We start from the raw sequence: 21,812 nt of genomic DNA on the forward strand, positions 1-21,812 counted from the left end.
AGAGTTATGCAAGCAAAAGAAAAAAAGACAAAAAAGAATTTGTAGTGTCTCTCTTTTTTAAATTTTGGTAATCATATATAATAGACTTTAAACGAGTCTAATTAATTGGTTTTTAAAAATTCTAATATAGTATTTAACTTGAGCAAACTAATGACAGACACGTGTAATCAAAATAGTTGAGTTATTGTTTTATGTAGAGTGCTACACTTAATGACGGTTTTATACCCTGACCCTTTTCCAATATTAAAATCCATCTTGCATATAAAATTTAAAAAATTAATTGTAACAATTCCGTCCTTTTCATTAAAAAAAATTGTTCTTAAATTATATATTAATTATTAAATATCAAAATTATTAAATTAAATATCTTATTTTAGATTTAAATTTAATTTGTACAAATCAGATGTAGTTTTTAGGCAAATATTGTAGCATCACAAAATAAAAGTGAAAAATATGTAGAATTTTGGCAAAGTATGGCGATCATTTGTCAAAAAGTAAAAAAGAATCTTAGAACGGCTTATTGAATGTAAAGTATGCAAAAGATGAAAAGTGAAAATGGGGTAGGTCACTGGCATTTTTTATTTATTTTATTAAGGCAGCAGGTGACAGTAAGTCACCATTAATCACTTCAATAAAAAATGGGTATGTAAACCAAAAGTCATGCAAATTAAAGATTTAGTGTTCTATTATTTCTTAGGTTATAGTTTCTTATATTAGAATTATTCAAATCTAAGAATATTGAGGAGAGGATCTAGAGAATGAATGTGTCTCAATAGAGTTTTGTAGGTTAAGTCTTTCAAGAGCGATAATCAATTATTTCGTCAATATTTGAAAATATAATTTTAGTTACGTTTTCAAAATGATTATAATATTTAATTTTTTAATTTGAGTTGTCTCAAGTATTCTATATATGTTTAGGACTTTGCGGTATTTGGACTCCAAAGTTAATTAATGGTACATTTTTGTTATTTGAAGCTAACAAATTCTATAGTTACATCTTTCTTCCTCCACTTAGATGAATCATCTCTCTCAAGGATCAAATAAGAAAGATATATTCTTAGTTCAAAGTGTCTATCAATTTTCTACCAGACATTGGATTGATACCAATACTTCACAAAATTCATTGGAAAATATAATTGTCTCATCTCCTTTAGATGTGATTGAAATGATTTTATCCATGTTGTGATATTTAATAGGCTCACAATAATCTTACTTTTAAGGAAAGCCATTGAGAAATCTAGGATAGTCCATGAAGCTTGAAAAGCCATTGAAGATAACAAACTAATTTTGAATATCTAAGTGGTGGCCAATCAAAATTAAACTTCTCTGCCTATCTCTCTAGATGGTCTCTTCCTCCCCCTCTTAATTAGTAGCAAATTCATGTTGATGCTACTATTATGAATAATAAATGTTATTAACACCAATATTATAGATATTGATGAGGTTGTCATAGCAGCTGCTAATAGGAAGATGTCAACTTTACCTAATTCAATGCGGTAAAGCGCGTGATTTTCACATAACGATTCAGTTTGTACTTCAAATGTATTTTTTTGCAGTATTGTAATTGAAGAAAATTCTCTTAATGTAGTTCGAGCAATGAATAACTCTCATATTGATTGCTTTTATGTTGATTTATTTATTGCAAATGTGTGTGCACATCATTTAGCTAAATTTTCTTTATCCTTAGCTAACACTATTTGAATCGAGGATTATATTCCTTGTATTGTTTCTTCTATTGCAACTAATTTGGTTGCTTAATAAAATCACCATTTTAATAAATAGTATAAATAAATGATACATGGTGGAGTTGGAGTGCCAATATAGTTGAGATGTCCTCTCTACCATGTGATGTTCTTGTACGTAATGTTTTATATATATATATATAAAAAATAAAAGGTAAGTCTAAGGGTCCAGAATGTGAAGCCTATTTATCTTTATTTAGTGCAAGATCTTTATCGAAAATGTTCGAACCAATCTTCTTTTTACAATTAGCCGGTTGTGTTTTGATGTTTCTGAGATATTTAAAAAATTACAATTCTTACATAAGATTCCTTTGGGAACTTTAAAGCTTTTACATACTAATGTGTTGCATGGACTTATAAGCAAGCTAGTACTTAAAAGGAACCTCTCGAATGTGTAAAATATTAGGTTTAAATGTTTCAAATTCATTGATTTGCCCCACTGTGCATATGATAAATAGGCACCAAAAATTTTGTTCTACCTCATCAATGAATTTGGAATACATTCTTGGATGTGAAAGAATTTACCCAAAAATCTTTATTTTCAGTTATTTTGATCGACATTCATTTGGTCTTATCTTAAAAATCACTAAACGAATAATTGGTACCAAGTTTTTCCAAAGTTTGTCCACTAAACACTCTATTATACTAAATATCATATTAGAGCGTATCTTTGAATGGCCATATTTGTGAGTCTATATTTAACCCCTCAATTATCACGTATATGTTATATCTTCGATTTTGGTTTTTATTCTTGTTGTTCAATTACCTTCATTGTGTTGGGAATGGAACTATTGTACTCTAGAATATTTGTGCATATCGAACGGATAAAAATTCAATGACATTTGTCTTTATCAAGGTTTTCTATTTTGCATATTAACTTTATTTCGAATTGTTTGTTGCTCTCGTTCGTTGTTTATGAAAAAAATTCAAATTGACATTTTCTCGGTGGAACCATTTGTTGAAAAGGTTCTCACATCGAGAGTAGGAGTTGAACCTATAACTTTATAAATTTGAGTCAATTCATTACTAACTGAATTAACTTTCATTAGCACTAACACAAAATACTATATTTTGTATAATTTAATTTTTTCTTCGCATCTTTAAAATAGCACAAAATTAATTAATACCATTAAGTCCACTCTCGGTTTGGTGCACACCTCAAAAGCACACCAAGTTGGACGTATATGTGTAGAGGTTAGGTAACCCAAAAATTAATGTCCATATTTCTGCTATAATCCGTGATTTAAGGGAAGCTTAAGAAGAAATACCACACTTTCATACGTAACGACCACTTATAAAAAAAAATAAAAAATAAAATGTAAACAGTTGAGAAATGCATGTGCCAAGTGGGACCGTAGATTAAGCAGTTGGTAGTGTAACCGAAACATTTGCATGTGCGCCTTGATTCGTGCTCTACGTTCTAAAATGTTATGTTATGTTATTTTGTGGTTTTGGATCTCTCTCTCTTTAGACCCTATGAAATTCCTAACTTAATTGTCTCTTTCGGGCACTAGACCCCATATCTCACTCTTTACTGTCCCCAACCTATGCTTAAATTTCCTATATAAATAAACCATACTAACCTTAGCTATGCATTAAGCACCACCAACTACTAAAGCTACCTTTCCTATCTTAAATCCTTTACTACCCCATATTTCTCTAAGCACAATGGCAATTGCAACAACCTCTATTACTTTCTTTCTTCTTACCCTTTTCCTTAAAGGCACTTTTGGTGACTATGGAGGAGGTTGGCAAGGTGGTCATGCCACATTTTATGGTGGAGGTGATGCATCAGGCACAATGGGTAAGTTTTAAACAAATACTTTGCCTTTTCATTGGGACATTTAGATGTTAAATAGTAGATACTCCCTATATTATTACTTTTTCTACATGTAACATTTGTTTTACTCAAATTCTTTTATTTGTTGCTTTTAAATGTAGACTAAAAAAATAACCCATTATATATACATATATTAACTAACCTATATTAAAATAGTCCTTTCACTTGACACTTACTAAAACAAAGACATTTTAGCAATAAAGTGGTTAATGAGCCGAGTGAAATTCGAATTAATTGTGAATACTCAAATACAAAAAAACAAAGATATTTTAGTACAAAGAAAATACTATTTTGCTATTAAAAAATATAGGTGTAATAAAAAAAATTGTAAGACTTGTGCTTTTTCCTCACCTATTTGTCTGCCTCATATTGCAGGAGGGGCTTGTGGTTATGGCAATTTGTACAGCCAAGGCTATGGAACCAACACTGCTGCACTCAGCACTGCACTTTTTAACAACGGTTTGAGCTGTGGATCTTGCTACGAGATGAGATGTGACAGTGACCCAAAATGGTGTCTCCCCGGTAGCATATTGGTCACTGCTACTAACTTCTGTCCACCTAACTTTGCACAGTCTAATACCAATGGTGGTTGGTGTAACCCTCCCCTTCAACACTTTGATCTTGCTGAACCTGCTTTCTTACAAATTGCTCAATATAAAGCTGGAATTGTTCCTATTTCCTTCAGAAGGTAACATATATAAACCCCATCAAACAAACTCAACACTACTTCTTTGTAATTGTAAATCTATATACATATCCTAAGGTGAGAAAATGACATTTCGTCGCGGGTTTGACCTCTGGTCGATGCTTATGGAAAAAATATATGTGAAAAAGGTCAATCATTTAAATATATTTCAGTTAGTTTGAGGGATTAGTATACATAATTGTGTAACTGACACGTGGCAAAATTTCACACATATGAAATACTGACACTTCAAATTAAAAGCGTGTCCGTTATCTGAATTTGACATTGGCAAATTTGATTATTATTTGTGGTATCTACCTGAGTGTGCTTCATAGTGACTAATTGTAATTGTTTCAATTTTCAGCTACTACCATGTACTAACATATTATACTGTTTTTTGGGTCTTAAAACAGAGTCCCATGTGTGAAGAAAGGAGGAATAAGATTCACAATCAATGGACACTCATACTTTAACTTAGTTTTGGTGACAAATGTTGGTGGAGCTGGAGATGTACATTCAGTGTCCATCAAAGGGTCAAGAACTGGATGGCAAACTATGTCAAGGAACTGGGGCCAAAATTGGCAGAGCAATAACTACCTGAATGGCCAAAGCCTCTCTTTTCAAGTCACTACAAGTGATGGAAGGACTATCACTAGCAACAACATTGTTCCTACAAATTGGCAATTTGGACAAACATTTTCTGGGGGACAATTTTAGATACATTAAAAAAAAATGTGTGTGTGATATATTGCATTACATTGCATTGTTCCGTTGTTTTAGTTGGAAAGTGTGAGGAAAGGAAAGGTAGATTAGGAGGAGTTAAGGCCAAAATTGGTCTCTAATGCTGTGGTGGCAATATGGCACCCGCTAGGCCTAGTATAGTATATGATATGATATATAGTTGCTTTTTGTTTCATCAAGTAAAGTATAGGTTATGGTGATGATTATCTCAAGTCTCAACAGCCTATTGTATATTTGATCTCAGCAATGGTGCAAACCAATTTGGGATTGTTTATTATATCAATTTAATGATGTTTTTTTTTTTTTAATTTCAAATTACTTTTGTAATATTTGTCAATATTGAACTGTGTTATTGCATCTAAAAATATACTAGCAGGGGCTAGAGGAGTAAGCAGTGTGTGTAATTCTTAAGTCTAAGAAATTAGAGATTTATTTCTATTACAGTAGTTTGACTTGGACCATCAATAGCAACTACCAAGAAAAGAAGTGCAACGTTTCCCAGTACAAATGGTAGTAAAACAAACACTCAAAAATTAGGACCGGCATCTTTTTTCAGTGTGAAGGGGCAAACATTTAGGGAAGATGCTCATCGCTCCATAAAACACGGGAATTCACCATAACTTCCCTTCCCAAAGTGAAAATTTTGAGTTAAATACACTACTTGAAGTGTTTTTTTACATATCTTGTGAGCAAACACGTTAACATTCACAAAATTGTCACGAGTCTAGTTAACGAGGTCAATAAGTTAGTTCCAATTTTTTTATTTTTACTATTTTTGGCTTTAGTGATTGTGCAATTTCAGACTCAATTCTTTACTTCTCTGACACTACTTTTTCCTCTTAAGTGCTCACATTTAGACTATGTTTGGATATTTTAAAATTAGCAATAAAGTATATTTTCTATTGTTTGGTTATTTTGATGACGAAAAATAAAATTTCATCATGTTCCACTTATTTTTAAAATATCCAAACAATAGAACTTCATTAATTACCATTTCATTCACTTCATTCCATGATATTTCATCAATCTAAACAAAGCTTCATGAACTATGGGAAGTGCTAGTAAATATTCTTGTTTACCTCATTCTCTGATAATTGGTTGGACAGATAAAAATCTAGCGTGGAAGAATCTTGCTTACTTCGATTGAATCGTGATCGGTTATTCCCTTTTGTCATTGCATCCTTGGATGTCAAAGAAAATATGACTTTCGTATTGCTAATATTCAAATGCTAATATTCAAATATGGACGTCGTATTAATTTTAATTACAATTAAATTAAATGCTCAAATTTTGATACGTTTTAATGTTTGGTGATGGTTTGCAATGAAGCCCTGCTATTTTTTTTTACAAGAAAACTTGGAAATTTATTCATCAGAAAGCACAAACGAAACTATTATTTAGACTTGCCCTGTATGTTTGCTCAGCATTTTAAACATTTGCACTGATTTTGACATTCAGAAGAAAAAAAATCTGGAACTGTGGCTGATCATTTACAAACATGGCTTTTTAAGACCATAGATGGATAGTTGCATGCGGCCATAGAATATTGCTTATTTGCCTGGTGATGAGATGTAGAAAAGGGCTGTTACTTGGCCTTGATAGCAAGAGATCAAGAAATTCGTGTTTAACAGCTATTATATAAAAATGACTGCCATATTGCTATTACCAAATGCAGAGGTATGATTCTTTCTAATTCACATTTATAAGTTCAAAATATGTTTTGCATAATAGGCAACAATAAGACAGTTCGAGTAATCAGATCCAAGGGCCGGATCACTTGAACCTATGTAAGAAACTGCATTCATTTCCCTTAATCTACACAGAAATAAAGAAGTTTGACACGGTTTTAAAACGCTGTGTACTTCATTCGGTGTTTCACTTTAATCTCTCTCTACGAAGTCTCTCCAATTCCTTGGCCATTTGCCAATGTTCTAGTGACAGGCTGGTCTCACCAAAGCTTATGGACATGAGGCGGCCCATTGTTAACCATCTGCTCAGACAAGGTTGGGGGACAAATGATCAATAAATATATGCTTCGAACAAAATGCTGCAATACATGTCGTATAGTCACTAACTAACCTGCTCAAATCTTGGGGATTCAAGCTCCTATCCGCTTGTCTTGCAGCGACTAAATCACTTTCTACCATCTGGAAACATCCATAACAGTGTAAAGGCTTATTGTGCATTTGCATCATAAAAATTAAGTATGCTTAAGATGTCTTCGTAAGTAAATTGATGTTTCCAAATAATAATGAAGGAACAAGAGAAATCAGCTAAAAGGAATTTTGCAATGATAATGCAAACTCTAAGCGCCCTGGAATCTATTGTAAATAGCAATTGTTAATCATGTGTATGTTTTCAGCTAAGATACTTATGAATTGCAGTGGATAGTGTAAAATCAAATCTAAACTGCTACTTCTGCTCAACTTTGAAATTTGTCAGTTCCTGAGATTGTATATTAAGAATAGGCTAATGTCTAACCCAAAAACATTCAACTGGTTTAATTTAATCATAAAAAACAATTGTTTATAAAAACTATAATTAACATCAATCATACCTTCTGCATTTCTGATTCAATACAGTGTGGCAGTTGCCTAATAGTAGCTAAATACCACCTCCAAGCTTCCAAAGCTTCTGCTTCCGCAGCTTCAAAGCAAATTGTTTGAGAAGGACGGATAGGTACAATTACATCAGCTGGCAAGATATTTGATTTCCCCTCAGACAAAACTAGCAGTTGGACATCAGTTACCATTTCCATTTTATAGTATTTGAAATCATATTCCACCTGAAACACATACCAAGTGTATGTCATCATCTTTGAAAATAATTGCAAGCAATCAATTGAAAATGGAAAATAATGTTTTTTAAAAAGTAACAATTGTGCTGAGTGCAGAGAAAATTATCGCACATATGAAGAACCATAGCATAATAAAATACACGACCATGCCAAAAGATAGGATAGCTAGACAACAGGCAGTTACCTTTTGCAACTCCGTTAAATTTTGCAGCAACCTTGCATTCTCTACACCCACAGAATTGAGAGTTCCAGCTTCTAATTGTGTCTCGTCAACAATCATATGTGAACCTTCAGCAAGTTGCAAGACTCCAGTTTCTAATCTGGAGCATTGACACTAAAACTTGTAAATATATTGGTATACTAGTAAGAAGTCAATGTTCAGAAAGATTGTCAAATATGATCACCTATTTGTGTCATAATTCTTTTTTGGCGCAAGAGTAGCAGTGTTCAAGTATTCCACTGTAAGGGGTATGCAATGTGTGAAAGGCACAAGGTTCTTGATAGCAAGGTTTAGTTGCTTTCCAAATATAGACGCAGTTTCTTTGCTAAAACAAGTAAAATTTACAGAAAACTTTCCCACAGCAAGATTATCTACTCTGGCATGCACCTGGTCAAAAGCAATCCAATCTTTCAGACAAACACTCACAAATAGAGGGCGAGGGAATTGGGAATCATACATTGAATCACTTGTGTAGGTAAGGGAAACATGTGAGTGAGACAAACAACAGAGAGATGGGAATGATCATTTGAGAAATGCATACCTTGGATAGGAGATGCAACAACATGAAATGAGCAGCTATATCATCATTGCCAAGAACAGCAGAGAGATGTCTTAGCAGAGCCTCCCTGATTCCTTTGACCAAGTCAGGTTTTGGCTGTGAGAACAAGCACATACTTTTTGTATCAAGGCGTTTTCAATTTAAGAAGTCTCCCAATTCAAAATGCTAATTTCTAAACAAGCAATATAGCCAGATGAATTCATCCATTTGGTGTTTACCTCTATGATAGGCTTATTCTGAAGGAAGTCCAGAACCGAAAGCTTCCTGTGAATAAAACAATGAAGGCGTGGTACCTGCAAGGTAAAAAAATGCAAATAGACACGTTAAAACTTATGAAACAATATACAAATGCATATTCATGTTTTCTTTATGGTAATTTCAATTAGAACGGCCACAGGCAAGCCTCTTCCTATTTCTCATTGATCAAGTGCCCTTCAAGGGATGATACATACCTTGTTAGGCGGGAAATGGTGCAAGGGGTCTTCACCAAATCCATTTGATAAATCACTATCTTCAGTGTCCTCCTGAAGCTCTGAATCGGATGTAAGGATACCCACAAACTCAAAAACATCATTCAGCTTCAGTTCAGACTCTGGCAAATCATATATCTGACATGGTAGAGGAAAACAAGTAAATTGATTTGATATAACTCCATGATATTAAAAACAAGCTTATCCCATGTCAATAAAATACATTTCTTAAGATCCAAAAAGCTGAAGAGACTAAATCTTACCTTCACAAGACAACAAGATGAGTCGTCATCGAGACCGGGCACTAAACTCATAATAGAGCCAGCAATCTCGGGTACAGCTCCCTGGGACTGAGAGGCAAGGGGAGGGTGTTCACCTTCTCTCTGTAAAAGAATGAGTTAGACCAATTCGTCAAACAAAAATAGAAGTTTGCACCAATGATCAAACTCATAGTTTTATGTATTCTGATACATGGAATGAGAAGAAAAAAAAATCATCTAGTAAGTACATTTATCTCATACACTGAAAAATACCACCTAATCTAGTAAGACTTGTAATCTGCTCAAGACTTCACAATCATAAGTTGTAAACTAAAGAAGCTGTTATTAACTTGTAAACGAAAGAAGATATGAAGACTTAGGGGGTCAATAGGCATCAAATGTTTGGATCAAAAATATCTTAGTTTGAATTTGATTGATATGGAGAAATAAACCTCAAAGAAAATCAACCACACAAGAACTACAAAAATCAGCCATAATATCTACAATAACTTTCAACAAAATATAAAAATAGATCATTCTTGGATGATTCATTCCAGTCAATCAAATTCATAATTCAAAAAGTTGAATGAAAGCCATTCGTACCATTCTTTTAGTATTAGGAGAACACCCGACCTCGTCACTCTCGACCTATGAATAAAAAAAATATTAGTAAGAAAGCTGAATAAACACACATGATTCATACTTCCCATACAATAGTGTTATCAAAATAATAATGAAATCCAACAGACACTATAATGTAAGTTTTTCAATCTATCACATTTCTATGGAGGCACAAGGAAACAAGGAATGAACTTACCGCCATGTTAGAAGACTCTTCATCCTCTCTCCTCCGTTTATCTCGTTGTTCAGAAGTCCAATCCATAGATAGATTACCAACTGCTTCTGGTGAAATTTCTGCCCAAGAATTCAATCCCGGAACCTATTCATAATTAAATATTAAACCTTGAAAACTCTACTACTTAAATTACCTTCAAATCAACAGAAACATAACGTAGCTCAAGAAAAAAATAGAAATGGAAAACTCACCGGAACACAGTAAAGCAACCGGCGTTCCCAGATCAGAGTATCAGCAGAGGAACCGATGGGAATGGGATATTGACAAACATCCATAAACTTATTAGTCCTCCACGCCGAACCATCCTTCAATTTTCATTCACATACCCAAAATTAATCTTTAATTGAGAAGGAAATGTGAACAAGAGATACAAAAAAACAAAAACCTACCTTATAAGCGCCAACATAAAATTCATTTCCAAGCATGTCCTGAACCATACCACGAAACCGAACGAGAGTATTCGGCTTCACGTATCTGACTGTGGCGGGAGTAAGAAGCGGAACCTATTGGAGAATACATAAATATTTAATTAATTAGGGTTTCATGTGGTTAGAGAAGAGGGTGAAAATTGAGAATGAAGCTGACCTGAGAGAGTTGTGACTGGTCGAAAAGAAAATGGCGGAATAGATCGATGGCTCCCCAGTCGCGGCCGTTTAAAGAGGATGGATCGGAGCCGGAGGCTATGGCAGTGTCGAAGGTGGATCTAACCGCACCGAGTGGGTTAGCCAGAAAATCATACTGTGGGCCCACCATCGTGACTCGGTGACTCAGTGATTATAGATTAGAGGGTACGTGAAAAATGGAAATGGAAATCGGAATTTGCAACGGTTGTCGTCTAGGCGTATTGCTCTGCTACAGCTTTGTAGGTTCTCTTTTTCCCGCCAAATCTTCTTGGACCGATCCTTCCCGCCATTTCTTAACCTTCTTCTATAATTTTTTATTTATTTATTTGTTCTTTACTGAAATTTATATTATATATTATTATTATATTCTTTGAATATTAATGTTTCAAAAAATTATTAATTAATTAAACCTTGTAATTCTTTTAGGAAATTTAAACATAATTACTTAGGTGCTCCGTATATTTCTACATTTTTATATATGATTTAATGATAGTTTTGATATTCTATTTTATTTATAAAAATAATTCATCTTTTTTAAAATTAAATTTTTGACTCTCTCGTGTATATTACTTGGGGCTATGCCACCAAACCCCATCTTTCCTAATCCGATTATGTAAAATTTAGGATAATAGATACATGATTAATTAATAATCGTGCTTTGTACTTTTGTTATGTACTTGATATTTGTTTAACACTTCTCATTGCATAGCATTAATGGAATACAATGTTCTGGATTTAGGGTATTTAGGTGTTGGATTTAGAGCTCTTTAGCTCACATTAGCCTCAATTTCTATATAATTTGTTGTATATAATACGGACATATCATTCTACTCATATTTAAAAAAATACATTTAATAATAATAAAAATATATTGCATTAGAAAAGTGGACATTCGAACACACAAATATTTGTCTTTCTGCTAACATCTTATGATTTTCTTTAATCTAACTATCTATGAATTTCACTTCCCTTCTTCAAATGACATTTTTCTTTTATTATATCTTCTTAGACCCGAAAGTGAAATGAATTACTTGTACTAACGATGCTTGTCATTAATTTAACATTCTTACTGATCATATCTACAAGAATGTTTAAATAATCAAATAAATTTAAAAAGTGTGTCAAAAGACAAATTTACTATTACGATCCTTTTATTTGTAACATATCATAAAATAAGCAAAGCATATAGGAATGGCTTCTTTCTTTTAATCCAATTTTGAAATTTAGGACAAATAATTAATTTGTATGGTTAAGATTGCAATAATTCATTTGGCCGAAGAGGAAACTATACTAAATTTTTTCATTTTTGTATTGAAATGATAATGAGTAAACGTCTCTTCTCCATCCACTACAATACCATGTCAAATGATGTTTCATTAAGAGAACAGTCTAGTAAAGAAGTTGCCAGTTTTGGCTTTCTCTAAACATGCTACGTGAACATATCTTCCAATCTTGTCCACTTGCCTTGCTTCACCCTTCGTGTCCTTTTTGCAAACCTTGCACGTTTTGTCTACCCAACCCTCTTCAACATATGCCCCATCCACTGCTCAGTACAAAAAAAATCCATTACTAAAATAACAAAATGAAAAATGTTGGCTATTCAAGGAAAATACTAATTTCTTATTGCTTTGAATACAAGATAAAATACTACTACAATAAAGTATTAATTATACCTTCAACATAAGATTTGAAAAAGTCCTTGTATGTTCCACCAATTTTCCTTCTAAGAGCTCCATACTACATTATTTACAAAATAATTAAGGAGAATTAATCATAAGGTTTAAAAGAGAGTAAAAATTAGTCATAAATATACAAGGCGCTCCTACTAAGGTACTAAATGTATCGAGACTACAAAAACATCTTCATTTTAGCTGTGTCTTTTTACTAATAATTTCATAGATTAAACTAATTAATAGAAGAAACGTTTGAAGATCAATCCAATCAATAAAAGACATTCGATTATCAAACTGACCAATAAAAGACACAACTGCATGATATCAAATTTGAACCCGAGACATAATATTCAAGACTAACAATATCGACATTTGTTAGTTGAGTATGAGAGCAAATTTTACTATAATACATAAACAAAACAAAAAAATGATTTGTCAGAATATTATACCTGTTCCCTGCTCATTTTTTCTCCAGACTTTGTGGCTTCTCTAGCTTCTTCTATAAGCAGAGCATCTTCTGCAGATCTAGCTTGAGAAAAATCAAGAGCATCAGTTACACTGGTAAAGAAAGATTGCTTATTCTTATCTTCTTCTTCCTTCTTCTCTTGTTTGGCTGAAACAATTAATTTTTTGCTTCTATTGAACCCCCTCCAATTTTTGGTATTATTTACAAGTCCTGATTTTGAAGAGAAACTGGTGTAATAATAAGGAGGGGTCAAAGGCAAAGTCCCAAGACCCATTTCAGATTCTTAAATGAATTTTTGAACTGTGCTACTTGTATTGTATGTTAAGTTATATATGTGTGTATGATATGAGAGTGTTTCATTATTTTTTGTATTTGAGGCATGAAATTGCAGCCACACGTTAGTGTCAATTTTGTCCACAGAACTGCTGCCACTAACAAAACCTGGTGGTGAAGGGTGGACTATGTGGCACCCTAGGGGCTCTTAAAATGATGAAAAATGATTGGATCTCTTTTATCTTTAGCTTGATATCATGTAATGTTGTAGTAATTTATGTGGATCATTAATTTCTTTTTAAGGTTCTAAAGAATGATTCTGGAATCTGATTTCAATCTAAGTACCAAAATAATGTTTTAAGTATTTATCACCAACTTTAATGGTTTACGTAATCCTTTAAGGTATACAAAGAACACATGTATATGTTGTATTAGTTGTTACTTTTAGAATTTAATGATCTCACTTTGTAACTAGAAATTAAAAATAACCACAAACTGTTGGATTTCTATTGAATAATTGATGACAGTTTAAAATTAGTTTATGCAGAATAGTGCATGTTCTCTTTTCTCTTTAATTTTACTTTTCTCGAATTTTTATTTGATACATTCTTCAATTAAATATTACATCTAATAAGCTATTTATAATTATAAAAAATGAATATTTTTTAATATTATTATTATTATTAAAATAAGTTTTTATAAATTAAATTAAGTTTACTATATACTATCTGCTAGTAAAAAAGGATGAAAAAAATGTCTTAAACTAACAATCCTCATATAGATAATTAGAATTCTGCTTACAGTTACAGGACCACAGATTAACAAATACAACATTATCCAGTACAGCAAATTGTAACATTTATATAAGCCTTCTTCACCCATGTTGCATAAAATTATGTCAAATTTCATGAGGAGAACAGAATCACTCTCACTTCCACAGTCCCATTAACAAAAGTCTTTGTAAACTGCACATTGCTCTTGCCATTAAAGCCTGTATGTAGTTATAACTTATAATAACTCTACATGAAAAACACAACAAAAATACATGTTAGTCTTTTTCTACACAATATAAACCATGCCAACTTCCAGTAGAGAAACGGGTGGAACCTTAAGCGCTACGTCAGTTCCTCTACAATTCCTTCTCAAGAAATTGTATCCATAGTTAAGTGCCAATTTCCTCAACAGTGATGAGCCTTGCTTTGCTCTCACATAAGAATGTCCAAGAATGAATGCAATGCCAGCTTCTTGAGCAGCATAAAGATCTTCCAGCTCTTCCTGCATTTGAACACCAACCTCAGACCTTGTATCACTTTCATGATCATCATCAATAGCAAACCTCACTCGTCGTTGGGTTACATCCATCTGTTCCATTTCAATAACATCTGTCATGCTCTGTACTGTTGGGAAGCCAACTGATACACTTCCTGCAGGCTGCACACTCTGCTGACTCTCATATCCTTGTTGGCTGCAGAAACTAGTTGTTCCAATCACAGTTAATCTGTGACTTGATGATTCGTTCGAGTGTGAACCATCATCCTCAATGCTCATGTTACTCCCACGTGTTCGATACCAATCATATTGGATGAAATCAACCAGCTTCTGTACTAATTCAGTTTCAAATGAATCAACATCCTGATGAACATCGCGATATCCATATCTTACTATACACCTATACGATCGATGAGCAGCAGGTCCTACTCGGCCAACAAGGTACCTCTCTGCAGCAGTGACATGAGGCACAGGTACTGATTTTACGCATACGAAAACAAGGATGCGGTGATAAGCAGGGAGGTTGGTGACAAAGCGGGAGAAGTTTGCCGGAATGCCAGTGGTGAGATCTGTGAAAACAAGGCCTATTCCGGGGACTCTAGCAATTCCTAAGCTTGGACCTAAAGCTAGAAGCCATTCTAGAGATACCTTGTTGTGGAGGTCATATTCATATTTCTTGATCGTTGCATAGTGCCAAAGGAACATTATAATCATTAAAAAGAGGGCAAGGAGGATTGGGAGCCACGCACCCTCGCGAAACTTTGTTACTGAAGCCGAGAAATATAGCAGTTCGACAGAACCAAAAAACAATAGGAAACAAAGGGCTAAAATTGTAGGTTTATGCCAACACACTACAATCACCAAAGAAGTTAAGCATGTTGTTACTAACATCACAGTCATCACTGCTAGCCCTGCATAAAAAAAATGTTGATTTTAAATGTCATTACAATAACTCAAGAAGGAAAAAACCATTATCAAGTTAATCATGCATATATTGTAACTTACCTGATGCATTTCCCATGTGTTTTGTGTCTCTAAACCCAATGGTAACAGCGATACATAGGATCATGAGTATCCAATTAATTTCTGGGATGTAGATTTGACCATGTATCTTGTCTGATGTATGAACAACCTTAACTCTTGGGAAGCAGCCTAAAGACTGGCTCTGGTTTATGATAGAAAATGTTCCACTGATGATCGCTTGGCTCCCCACAACAGAAGCTAGAATAGCTAAGATAAGCACCGGCCACCTCACACTTTCTGCAGCCAAAACATTGCATAATGTTTTCTATAATATGCTATTCTACCATGTAATATACTAATAACCATAAATTTTCAGAAAACTAGCAAAGACATTGCAGATAAGTTCATGTTTAGTTCTAAGTTTCCAGTAAAACTTTCCATCTAGTTATTTATTATCTTTCTAATTGTATCGCTTATAAACTACTAGTTAGTAATTGACTGTAAAAAGTGAGCTGGTACAATGAATACCTGGAACTGAGACATAGTAACTGATTTGTAGATCAGAATTATGATGACATGACAAGTAAGCAGCTTGGCCCATATACGCCAATATAAGTGCAGGATATACCAGAAAGGTGAACGCAATCTACACACGACAAATTAGAGTATAAGATAATATCTTATTATATCTTTAATATTATATTACAATATCTTAAGTTGTTTCCTAGGATTGGTTTATAATCTTGAGTATCTTAGTTAAATGACCTTTTACCTCAGGTCTATAAAAGTGTGCCAATGTAGCAGGAAAATAAAATTAGTAAATAAAAAGAGACAAATATTTTAACCAACCTGAATAGCCATATATGTGAAATGACCAAGATCAGCAAACATAGCTTCTGAGCCTGCTCACAAGGTCAACACATAAAGAAGTATGTCATCTAGTAAACCACATTAACTATAGTAGTTTTACAATTCTCCGGGTGAAACTAAAATCTTTGGAGGACATATTCTCTTGCTTTGACACAGTGAAAGAATAAAAAAGTTTGATCTTTTAAGGGAAATAATGAAAAAGGGGCAGTCCAAAATTGGTTCAAAAGTAGATATTCACAGAGAACTTATTCTATGTCTTAATCAAATAATAAGTTTGACTCTGAGGTTGCTCAAAAGATGCCTTAGAACAGCACAAGACATTATTCTACTAAATGTTATGGATTTTCTTCTTTTACCTGTTATGCAAAGTAATATTCCACCCAAAGACAGCCATCCACTTATCCTTGTCTTTTTCAAGAACTTGAACATATAATACGGCGAAAGAGCTGTATATATATGTGGATTCCATTTGAGTATATTATATATGCCAAGTGTGCTAATGCATAGTAGCCATGTCAGCACAATTGGTGCAAAAAAGAATCCCACCTTATGTGTACCATAGTGTTGAAGTGCAAACAAACACACCAATATGAAGCAAGTGATCGGAATCACAGCATCTGCAATCGCAAATTAGTTGATTCAAAATTCAAATACAGAAACTAGGAAGAAATCCTGCAAATTTACCATTTCTACTTATATGAAAAGCTATACATAAACTCTTCCATCATTGTATTTTAAGCATACACAACTTAGAAATTTTGTTCCAGTTATCTTCAAATTTCTTTTCCATTTAACTAGAGGATATTTACTCAGCTTAATATTGATAGCATAATATACTGGAATATAGAGAATGCAATAAGTGAAACTTACATTGGTGATGTGTCTTGGACATGGATACTTCAAGACCAGATACTGCTGAGAAAACTGCATGAATGAAATGGCTAGTCAACAAATTGATAAGGAATTACTTGTAAAACATTGTGAAATAAGGAGGATAGGATTTGTTGGGTATGACTCATAGTTAGGTTGTTTGAATAGGGGTGCAGGGGGAAATCGCGATTCGGTTCAAAGGTAATTTTGTAATCTGAACCATAGTAATTAGATGCAAGTTGTATACGATAGACCCTAAGCTTGAAATTAATATAAAGGAGTTGCAGCTGCTCAACAAATTAGAGACGTAGGTACAATTGGCCGAACTCAGTGATCAAACATCATGTGTTCTCTGTTTGTGTTAATGTTTCTTTACCTTTATTGTTTTGAACCGGGATTGTTATTCTAACACGATTCTTACCAGAAATGGCTGGAGTAAGTACTCCATCCCCAATAACCATACAAGTACCAAGAAGAACCACAATCAGAAGAGCAGTATGCAAGGCCTTGTACTTCTCAAGCAGCATCTTCATTTTATTAGTATCTTTTTCTGGAGCTTCCTCCATCTTATAAGTAGAAAGTGCTTCATCAGCATGCTGTCTATTTGGAATAAGACTAACTTTTGCATGCCTACAAATCAATGAATAGAGAGCAAAAGTACCACCTGCAAAACCATACATGAAAAATCATCATCAACAAAAAGAAAGAGGAGATAATCACCATATATTGGTTCCCCTCGTCATTTTTTGAAATTCAAAATGCTTACCCTCTCCATTGTCATCAGCTCTAAGAACAACAAAAACATATTTGAAGAGTGGAATCAATGTCAGTGTCCAGAAAACAAAAGAAAGTGTGCCAAAAATCTCTTCATTGGTCTCAGAATGTTCAATATCTTCAGCAAAAGTGCTAGTGAAAACATACAATGGAGAAATGCTCAAGTCTCCATAGACAACACCAAGGCTTTGATAAGCCAAAAGCATAATAGTCTTCCAAGAACCCTTCTAAAATGCAAATTCAAACAACAACTCACTCAATAACAATGAAACAACCCACAATAAAAAGCTCAAATCTTTATTAACAATGACTACTAACCTTAGAGTTGTCCCAACACTTTCCAGGGTGAAGATCCATTACCCTTATTTCTCCTCAAAGTTCTTCTTCAGTTTATTCACAGATCTGAATTCAGCTACAACACACTCAAATGACACACAGAAAAGTGAAGGAATCTCAAAACAACAATTACAGCCACTCAATACTGATCCTGTGTCTGTCTGTCTCTCTCTCTCTTTCCAGAATCAAAGGTTTTTAGAAACAAAAAAAATAATAATAAAAACATTCACTCTCTTTTGGATAAATATGAACTCCAAATCACATGACTTTCATATCTCTGTCAAATCTTGAAAAGTGGGCACACCATATTTCTTTTCCCATAAATTAAGGAGCAAACAAAGATAACCATATGAATAAGAAATCACTTTTATAAAATCATATTACAAGTTCACATAGTATATAATATAATATAATAAAAAAATGGTGTGTATGGTGCAGAAGAAAACGGAAAGAGAGATTTAATTTAAAACATACTCTAAAACCACTCAGACAAAGAATGTATGGAAATGGAATACCTGTTGTACACCACTGCCGCCTTATTCTATAATAACTTTTTTTCTTAGATTTAGCTTCCAGTATTAATTTTAAAACTTGATGGTTAGGAGAGTGGTGATTTAGTAGTATTTATATGAAAACTATGTGTTTTAATTTTAATAGTTGGTAGTTAGTTAGGAGAATGACAAAGAAAAAAGGTAAGTAATTTCAGAGTCTAGTTATTATCAAAAACAGAGAATACAATAGGGGAAATGTCCCTTTGATGTTGACATAAGGTATAACTAATCACGTGATTAGGAGAAAGTTACAAAATTCACTTGTCACTGTATATCTTCGCCTAACCAATCCAAAATAAGGCCAATTTCAAGGAACACTTATCATTCTCACTTTTCCTTCTATTGTCCCATTCCCATACACATTTAAAACACTTATTAGTCTTTTTCATTTTAATTATTGGTATTTGTTTATTATTAATCACGCTTGCATGCATAACCATAACAAACTAAACTTTCAAAGTTCCCCACTCACCTAACTTTTTAAATTCTTAGGTTCTTTATGGGCCGTTTCCTACTTAAAAGAGTTAATATAATCGTAGACAAAGTAACTAGGTAGTAAATCATCTTGTCATTTTGTCAACAAAAAAAAAGGTAGTAAATCATAATATTACATGTTCTATTTATAAAAAGATAAACAAAAATCATTAATACTAATGAGATTTTCTGTTAGTTTTAAACGTTTTTTTCTAAAGTAACTTTACATCAAATGTTTTCACACAACTAATATATTCCATTCCTCTCTTTTATATAAACATCTATTGAGTTTTTTCGCATATATATTCAGAAAGTATTGCTTATATTTTGTGTTTAATTATTACCATTTAGAGATATAGTTTGTTATGTTTGTTAAGAGTTAGTTATGATAGTTATTATTGTTATCTTCTTAATTATCATATGGATTTGTATATAAATTGTTCTTAAAAGTAAATGTTTATAATTATATTTATTTTTATTATTCAGATAATGAATTAAATGATATCAATTTGATAAAAATAAATATGTATCTTATGTTGTTAAAATTTTCAATTATTTTTAAATATTGATCCATATTAGGCCGTTTATAAAGACAATTCACTGTTGAACTCATTGCATCATGTATATATGTATTTAGACTCTGTTTAACAAGGCATTTGAGGTAGTTTATAACTTATAAGCGTTTTTTATACGTTACTTTAATTAACTTCTAGCTTATATATTTTTCTACTAATTTTACTTTTATTAATTAAACTTAAATTCCTTTTTTACTATTTAAAATTTATTTATTTATTATATATTCAACACATATATGTCGTTCTCCTTTATAAGAACAACAACATGACTTCCTCCTCCATTTATCTTCTGTGCTATCTTTTTTCATGATAATATGTTCTCTATATATGTAATATGTAGGTTATTTCACTGTTACAATATTGACATATATGTTGAAAATATTTTAGAATAAAACATGAGTGAAAAAATAAATATATTTAATAATAATATAAATATATATATATATATATATATTAGATTAATAAATTTTAAATTAATAAAAAAAATTAAATTACGAACTTTAAAATATTTAAATATTAATTGATATAAATTTAATTATTAATTAAGAATGTATTTTGATGTTATTTTATATTTTGAAGCTAATTAAACAACTAATTTTTTATTAAACACTTCAATTCATTTATCATCTATAAGCTATAAACTAACTTATTATCTATCAACTAAATTTTACGACGCGAGTCTTAATATTAACTTTTCACATTCTAAGATAAATTAGTAATATTAAGAAGGATATATTTAAAAGAAAAAATAATAAATGTGTTTAATAATTTACATAACAATTTATATTTACCTACAAACAAATTATCAACAGATGCTTATAATTTAGGGACACGTGGTAAAAATTGATTGCATTTTTAGAGAACAACAAATATAGAAGACATTTAAATAATAAATACTACATTTATCTCTAAATATAAATCACTATTGATAAATTTATGTCTTCAAAAATCTATTTGAACTTTCAACTGTATTAATTATTTATTTACTAACATACCTCTAATTAATTTACATATTTTTTCAATCAAACAAAAAATATTATAATAAAAATATTAACTAATAAAAATAAAATTGTAAAAATAATACCAATTACCAACAAAACTAATACTAATATCAAGTTTCTTAATTCTTACAATTTAGTCAGATGAATTTTATATTTAATATTTAAAACTTATAACTTTCTTTTCATATTTGAGAATAAAAATTCTTCAAAAAATTTATTTTATAAAAAAATTAAATAAATAGAGTAAATTTTGCACATGAAGGCTAGATGAAGAGAAGAGGGTAAATGAGGAGATGGTATTGGGGAAATGATGGAATGGATCATGTTAGGGGGTACCTAAAAAGAAAGGGGCATGTGCATCATTTATAAATTTATAAATTAAATTTTAAAATGGACATAAAACCTGAACAAGTGAACGTGCTCCTCACCACTACTATGCCCCCATTCCTTTATGGCGGCATTAATGCGCCTACTCCTTTTCCGTTTTCCATCGCACACAAATTAAGTACTTTAATTTAGTAAACCCTTTTATTTTAGTACATAAGAAAAATATCTTGTTTAACTGTATTTTATATTTTATTATAACCAAATTATTAGAATGAAATTAAGGGTTAAATAATTTGTGAATCCTTATTTTTTTTTTAAAGTCAAATTATATATATATAAGAACAAAATAGATATTTAAAATACAATACGATAACGCTATGTGATAAGAATACAAAAAAATGTTTATAACTAAAGTGTTAGAATAATACAATTGCATTCTATTGAGTATTGTCACCATCTATATTAAAGCCATAATTAAAAAATTTAGTTTTTGCTTTTAGCCACCACCATAAACAATTACAATAAGATTCGATAATTCAAGTGATGTCACATTATTTTATTTAAACACCACCTTGTTATGAGCCTTTTATATAATCC

The 21,812-nt window shown here is 32.0% G+C and overlaps 4 protein-coding genes across 8 annotated transcripts; 1 reads left to right on the forward strand and 3 right to left on the reverse strand.

The window, feature by feature from the left end:
• The first annotated feature begins 3,321 nt into the window (after nucleotides 1-3,321).
• LOC101509744 (expansin-A8) lies at nucleotides 3,322-5,316 on the forward strand. Its single transcript, XM_004502775.3, has 3 exons — nucleotides 3,322-3,546; nucleotides 3,958-4,270; nucleotides 4,681-5,316. The coding sequence occupies exons 1-3, from the start codon at nucleotides 3,411-3,413 to the stop codon at nucleotides 4,982-4,984; spliced, it is 753 nt and encodes a 250-aa protein (XP_004502832.1). The 5' UTR covers nucleotides 3,322-3,410; the 3' UTR covers nucleotides 4,985-5,316.
• Nucleotides 5,317-6,664: 1,348 nt separating this feature from the next.
• On the reverse strand, nucleotides 6,665-11,091 carry LOC101510066 (mini-chromosome maintenance complex-binding protein). Its single transcript, XM_004502776.4, has 14 exons — nucleotides 10,756-11,091; nucleotides 10,560-10,673; nucleotides 10,362-10,475; nucleotides 10,132-10,254; nucleotides 9,918-9,962; nucleotides 9,318-9,437; nucleotides 9,037-9,192; nucleotides 8,803-8,877; nucleotides 8,567-8,680; nucleotides 8,210-8,412; nucleotides 7,990-8,125; nucleotides 7,566-7,793; nucleotides 7,088-7,155; nucleotides 6,665-6,998 (listed from the first exon to the last, which is right to left on the reverse strand). Exons 1-14 carry the CDS (start codon nucleotides 10,921-10,923, stop codon nucleotides 6,884-6,886), a joined length of 1,779 nt encoding a protein of 592 aa, XP_004502833.1. The 5' UTR covers nucleotides 10,924-11,091; the 3' UTR covers nucleotides 6,665-6,883.
• Nucleotides 11,092-12,079: 988 nt separating this feature from the next.
• On the reverse strand, nucleotides 12,080-13,269 carry LOC101510395 (uncharacterized). The gene is made up of 3 exons (XM_004502777.4): nucleotides 12,916-13,269; nucleotides 12,467-12,530; nucleotides 12,080-12,336 (listed from the first exon to the last, which is right to left on the reverse strand). Exons 1-3 carry the CDS (start codon nucleotides 13,204-13,206, stop codon nucleotides 12,170-12,172), a joined length of 522 nt encoding a protein of 173 aa, XP_004502834.1. The 5' UTR covers nucleotides 13,207-13,269; the 3' UTR covers nucleotides 12,080-12,169.
• A 690-nt stretch (nucleotides 13,270-13,959) lies between these two features.
• Nucleotides 13,960-18,958, reverse strand: LOC101510722 (potassium transporter 2). Of its 5 annotated transcripts, none has more exons than XM_004502783.4 (10): nucleotides 18,803-18,958; nucleotides 18,270-18,353; nucleotides 17,944-18,175; nucleotides 17,599-17,841; nucleotides 17,178-17,231; nucleotides 16,664-16,924; nucleotides 16,287-16,339; nucleotides 15,966-16,083; nucleotides 15,480-15,734; nucleotides 13,960-15,385 (listed from the first exon to the last, which is right to left on the reverse strand). In XM_004502783.4, the coding sequence occupies exons 2-10, from the start codon at nucleotides 18,306-18,308 to the stop codon at nucleotides 14,265-14,267; spliced, it is 2,376 nt and encodes a 791-aa protein (XP_004502840.1). In that variant the 5' UTR covers nucleotides 18,309-18,353; nucleotides 18,803-18,958; the 3' UTR covers nucleotides 13,960-14,264. The 5 variants fall into 5 exon arrangements, with proteins under 5 accessions (XP_004502840.1, XP_004502836.1, XP_004502841.1 ...); XM_004502779.4 differs by having other exon boundaries at nucleotides 17,944-18,178; XM_004502784.4 differs by having other exon boundaries at nucleotides 18,270-18,363; nucleotides 18,803-18,953.
• Between the last annotated feature and the right edge of the window lie 2,854 nt (nucleotides 18,959-21,812).

Source organism: Cicer arietinum, chromosome 5, assembly GCF_000331145.2.
Source record: "Cicer arietinum cultivar CDC Frontier isolate Library 1 chromosome 5, Cicar.CDCFrontier_v2.0, whole genome shotgun sequence".
Lineage (NCBI taxonomy): Eukaryota > Viridiplantae > Streptophyta > Magnoliopsida > Fabales > Fabaceae > Cicer > Cicer arietinum.